The 6,386-nt window shown below is 32.2% G+C and overlaps 1 protein-coding gene across 1 annotated transcript; it reads left to right on the top strand.

Annotated features, from left to right (window-relative positions):
- Positions 1–630: 630 nt before the first annotated feature.
- LOC101411774 (olfactory receptor 8I2) lies at positions 631–4,509 on the top strand. The gene is made up of 2 exons (XM_023589692.3): positions 631–696; positions 1,392–4,509. Exon 2 carries the CDS (start codon positions 1,414–1,416, stop codon positions 2,344–2,346), a length of 933 nt encoding a protein of 310 aa, XP_023445460.2. The 5' UTR covers positions 631–696; positions 1,392–1,413; the 3' UTR covers positions 2,347–4,509.
- Positions 4,510–6,386: the final 1,877 nt, after the last annotated feature.

Below are 6,386 nucleotides of genomic sequence, written 5' to 3'. Positions count from 1 at the left end.
TTATATCAAAATTCACAGAATTCCAAATTGTAGATGAGGCAAATGTAATTACATGTCAAAAGTTAATGGTGAATTTGGTAGAGTTGCATAATATTTTCTCTTCCTGTTGTTTAATCATGAAACTAAAAATAATAAAAAGACAGCTGAAAAAGAAAGAGATTTTTGTTGGACAACTGCATATCAGGTAAATCTAATTTTATCATCCACTTCATTCCATAACTGTGTGTGTGTTTATGTGTGTTTCCTACATTGAGAAACATTTTATTTTACTTGTCTGCATATTAGTTAAGTGTTAAGAAAAGTGCCTTTTACAACAGCAAGACAAAATGCTTTCATTTGTTAAATGTTTGCTAAATAAATGAAAGGATAAATAGGGATGTTTGTGAATATGGGGTAATTAAATGATTATGTTTTCTTGATATAGCATCAAGATCCTTTGGATTACTCAGTTCAGAGTGTGTTAGGTCTGAATCAAACTTTATTTCACATACTGGTTTCAATTTTATTTATTTATCAAATATTTATGTCTATCTTATTAGGAAATAAGTTCTCTATAATGATTGATAATGGATATTTTAATTCTATGATTTTAGATTGAACATAACAAATTATATATATCTTACTGTTTTTAGGCTTTTTATTTTTGTTTTGAAAATCAATGTTTGGCAATGAATTGATTGTCACCTGATATTACAGGTAAATATGCCTTTATTATTTTAATCACACACACACACAGTTTGAAATATATCATAAAATCATTTCTTATTTGATTGTAGCTCACCAAGATAGAGAAAGAACATGTGATAAAAAAAGTATACTAAAGATTTTAGCATAAACATGTCAAATAAGCAGGATATTTCTATTTTTAGTATTATTATTTTTCACAATGTCTAATAAAGCTTTATTGAGTCTAAGAAATATGAGCTGTATAAATTTAAAATATTGTTCTGCTTCTAAAATAATCCTGAAATTAGCTATTAGGTGTTCAGAAAATAAAATAGTCACACAAAGTTTTCATTAAACTAATGATTATGGAGTTTCATATCCCAAAAGAGATTATTTTTTCTAGGAGGATCAAAAGAGTATTATTTTAGACCCAATAACAATTGTGGGTAATATATAAGATGTCTGCTTAGAAATAGCTTCAAATAATTTCAGATACAAAATATTTTGGAAGTGCTACCAATTTCCCACAATTGTGAACTTGGAAATTTTTATTAGTGCGTGTCAATTCTGTAAAAACAAAAATGAAAATCATGTATAAATTATTAGCTAGCTTTAGGTATTAAATAATTGTTCTCTGTTACTCTCTCATTATTTGAGTTTCAGTGAGTTCTGATTACTAGTTCTTAGACTTGAATCCTCTGATTTGTGTTTTTGCTATTCAACAGGTAAAGGGATGAATTGAAATAAATGGCTGGATCCAATTTCACTGAGGTGACACTCTTCATCCTCTCTGGATTTGAAGATCACCCTGAACTACAAGTTAGCCTTTTCTTGCTGTTCCTCTTCATTTACCTATTTACTGTTTTGTGGAATCTTGGATTGATAATGTTAATTAGAATGGACTCTCAGCTTCATACACCTATGTACTTTTTCCTTAGTAATTTAGCATTCATTGACATATTTTATTCCTCTACTGTGACACCCAAGACACTCTTCAATTTGCAGTCCAACCAGAAAACCATCACTTTTGTTGGCTGCTTTGTCCAAATGTACTTTTTTGTTGGTTTGGTGTGTAGTGAGTGTTTTCTTCTGGGTTCAATGGCCTATGACCGCTATGTAGCAATCTGCAATCCCTTACTCTATTCAGTAGTCATGTCTCAGAAAGTTTGCAACTGGCTGGGAGTAATGCCATATGTGGTAGGCTTCACAAATTCTCTAATATCTATCTGTGTGATAAGCAGTTTGGTGTTCTGTGATTCCAGCATCAATCATTTTTTCTGTGACACCACAGCTCTTTTGGCCCTGTCCTGCACAAATGCATTCAGCACAGAGATGGTGATCTTTTTCTTAGCTGGGTTCACGTTGCTTAGTTCACTTCTCATCATCACAGTCACTTACTTTGCCATCCTCTCAGCCATTTTAAGGATCCAGTCTGCAGCGGGCAGGCAGAAAGCCTTCTCCACGTGTGCGTCCCACCTCTTGGGTGTAACAGTCTTCTATGGGTCCCTGATTTTCACATATTTACAGCCAGATAACACATCTTCCCTGACCCAGGCACAGGTGGCATCTGTGTTCTATACCATTGTTATTCCAATGCTGAATCCACTGATCTACAGTCTCAGGAACAGAGACGTGAAAAATGCTTTTGTGAGAGTCATACATAGAAAGCTATTTCCATGAAAAATGGCTTCATGCATTCAATGACACTAACATTGAGCATATATCATAGTATTCTCCAATGGCATAACAGAAATTAAATGATGACTTGGAACCTTGAAATCTGGGACATGAATTATAATCATATTTGTTTGTATTGAATGGGAAATCACTGTATTAGAAAGTCATTTAGGTGTATCAGTTATTCAGAGCATGGGCATATGGAGGTAAGAAAGGGGCATCTGAGTAGCACCTGAAATGTATTCCTTACCACTTTTCTGTGAGCACGTGCCATATTGTACCCTGTGAAAAATATTAAATTGTTGTTTCGTATGGCTGGGCATTCTGTTTTCTCAGCTAGTTGCAAATTGAAAGTAGAATACTAAGCTATTAAGACATAAAATCTCCTAAAATTTACTAACACACAGAATGGCAGATGATAGCCTGAGAGAAAAGCAGGAAAACATATAGAGCTAATGAATGTAAAGCGTCTGTGAAAATATTGAGTTAGAACTAATAAAAGTAATGATATGCCCCAGTGAACAGCCTGGGGCAGTTCGATGAAGTGCAAGCAATATTTGAAAAATGTAGAGAAATCTCTAAATAATGTGAGGTAATTTTACTTTGGTAGTTAAAATCATTTATCTGTGATTAAACATGGTTTTGATTTTTAGTTACATAGAAAAGTAACGTGTTTAATAAGTAGTGTATATTCTACATTAAAACACCAGAAATAAATTTCCAAGTAACTATACTGTGCCTCTCTAAGTTCAAAGACTTAATAAGCAAATGAGTGTGTGTGTATGTGTGTTTCCATAGAAAAATGAAGCTCTAGCTGAAGCATATTCTAAGGCAGTTTAGAAATATAGAGACTTGTTTTTCAAATCTAGCAAAATACTCTGGTAATAATGAACCTACAATCTTAAAGGGAAAATATTTTTTTTTGTTCCTTTTAGTGAGAATTGCAGAACTTAATAATTATTATTTGATGTAAACACAGGTAAAGGAAATCCTCCAGACATTGTAACAAAAGTATTCAGTACTGCCTTTATTGAGCATGAATCATTTGCAGCAATCAAAGGAATAAGTTGAGACATCATATTTAAATTGTATGTTGAAAGAATCAAATATTAATTTGCTGAAGTTCTTTCTTTAAAGCAAAATGTATGTGTACATAATAATTCTCTGTCTCTAAAACGCCTTAGACTGTAGGTGACCTGAGAGAAGGGTTAGGTTGTTCTTACAAATAAGAACAAAATTATTTAACAAAATTATCATATACAAATAAATATGGTTAGTATTTTGTCATATTTGAGGATGTATTTATAGATGCATCAATTTATTCCCATATGCCAGTTAATGATAATTTTCTTTGCTTTTTCCAACCTCATAGAAGTATAGTGATGATTCATTAAGGCAAAGGACTCTGTTGTATTCATAAGTATGTTTTGTTTGGCACTTGACAGCCATGTAAACATTGGGTTTCAATAAATAATAATTTTGTTGACAATTTATGCCTAGAATTCTTTTCCAAACATTTTTGTATGTATATTAATATGGCATAGTGATTTACAGATATATTCCATTTAAAATGATGTCTTTTCTAAAGAATCCAGATAGGGAAACACGAGTCAATAGAGTTATATTATATAAGTATATGAGTTTACATAATTGGAATCAACTGGATAGGAAGCTTTCATATCTCATATATCAAAAACCTATCTCCTGTAAAGAGAAATTAGTCCCAGTCTTGGGAATGATTAAAAATAGCTAATAAGATGCAATTTGTGTGTATGTACATGTGTGTGCCTTTTCTCTTATATTTATGACAGTGGTCTGAGTCCTGCAAGCTTCATTGCACAATATATTATAATATTTTATCTTATAAACTATTCTAATGTGTTGACATCTCATGTAATCTTGCAGAAGTTTTATAGGGATAGATAGAGTTTACTGTCTATTCATGCACTACTGTTCATTAGAGCTATAAAAAGTTTTCCCTTCCAATCATATTGTCTGATTAAAATTGGTTACCATGAAGAGTTTCCATGATTCCAATTTTCATGATCATCCCTGAGAATTATTAAACTGATTATATTTTCTGAATTTCTTTTTCTACCATGCACTTTTATTTTTCATTCTAAATATAATGTTTATTTTTTGATAATTATGTAAACATCATGATTTTCCACCTTATTTCTATTTATACTGTTTCTAAATTGTATGTTTTGTTTTGCTGCAATTGCATTGAGTGTATATTCTTATTCATATCTTCTGTTAATAACTTAGAGTAGCTTGTACACTTCTGTATTTAATATCAATAAAATGATGCATTTGGTTGTTCTTTTAAATTTATTAATGCTTTCAGGCTGTTCTGTTTCTAGGAGAAAAAACATGTCATACTTTGTTTGCCATCAAAAGATGAAGGAATATATTTTATTTGTCCAAATTATGCCAAAATGTCCATATCTACTACTCTCAGTATGTCCTTTATATTTGTCTCTGGTATATCTCCCAGTATCATTTCTAGCTGCTTCCTCTGTACCTTGCCTTTAGGTCCCAGTAAAATCCAACTTTCCAGAACGGGCCATGAGTTTCTTTGGCACCCCTTATCTTTCTCTCACCTGCCTATCTCAAGGCTCTTACTCTCTCCTATAGAGATGATCAGCTCCACAATATTTTGAACTATGGCCCTAGCAGTAAACATTGTTTCTGAAATTTGCCCGATATATTTTCTCTTTTAATACGGTGAGAAAAAGCACTGGTTTTAAAATATGCTTGATATATCAGGCTATAAAATGAAGATAATCATTTTGTTCAGTTTAACATAAATTTTATATCAATGGAAAATTTTAACAAAAGATTACTTCTCCCTCCTAATTTTATTTAAAATTTTTTAAGGAATTCCACAAAACAAGAATGCAATGAAAATAAAATAAATGGAATGAAATTGACTGGCTAATATTATGTAAGTTTAGACTCACTCATATCCATATTCAATAAAGAGGTCTTTTTAAGAATGGACTCAAGAATATTAGCTGCTAATTGGTGGAAGAACCATAAATTAGTAGGATTTTGCAAAAGATATTTGCCTTTCAAGATATATAAGAATTGGTGGGGGTGGATAATGCAGCTATCTAAAAAGAATGTAGACCACAAATAAGAAAAGTTCAGTGATAAGAAAGTAGAAATATTGATGCGATGAAATATAATATTAGAGTAAATCTAAGCTTATATTTATGTGGAATAAATTCCTCTAAAAAGACAGGTATTATGAGATATAATCAAAATCCAAATTACAATATAAAGTATTTCTTATACACTCTTTAATGAAGATATAGTAATGCAAAACATTAGGATAAAGGATACAAAGGAATTAATTTTATAGAACATATTATTTACTATTCCATTTACCTCAGTCTTATTTCCATCAGGTATTCTTATGGCTCTCCACTTCTTTCAGGTTGCTCGAATGTGACTTTATCACTGAAAATTCTCCAAAATTTATTTTTTTGTCTTTGTTTTTTTAATGTTACATTCAAAAAATATGAGGTCCCCATATACCTCCCAACCCCCTCACCGCACTCCTCCATCCATAACAACAACCTCCTCCATCATCATGAGACATTCATTGCATTTGGTGAAGAGAACAAGCCCAATTGTCTCCACACACCCTTTAACTTATTCCCCCTTTCCCAGGCAATAGAGTGTCAATCTAGCCATATGAGATCAAGACCCCCCTCTAAATTAGAGGTAGAGGGTACATTACCAACCCAGAATCCTCAGGATTGGGAAAGAAAGTATGGAATAGAGTGGATTTACAGGTATTCTACTACAGACTAATTGGAATTGTAGCAATAGAAGAAATTCTATCTTTGATGTGGAGACAATGGCCACTGGAGGTGCAGAAGACAGGGAGAGGGAAAAAGAGATGTCATATGGGGCATTTTAGGACTTGAAATTGTCCTGAATGACATTGCAATAACAGACACAGGCCATTGTATATCCTGCCATAACCCACATAATTGAGTGGAAGAGTGTAAACTACAATGTAAACTATGATC

This window comes from Dasypus novemcinctus, chromosome 10, assembly GCF_030445035.2.
Source record: "Dasypus novemcinctus isolate mDasNov1 chromosome 10, mDasNov1.1.hap2, whole genome shotgun sequence".
NCBI classification, from domain to species: domain Eukaryota; kingdom Metazoa; phylum Chordata; class Mammalia; order Cingulata; family Dasypodidae; genus Dasypus; species Dasypus novemcinctus.
This window is presented reverse-complemented; position numbering and strand designations above follow the sequence as displayed.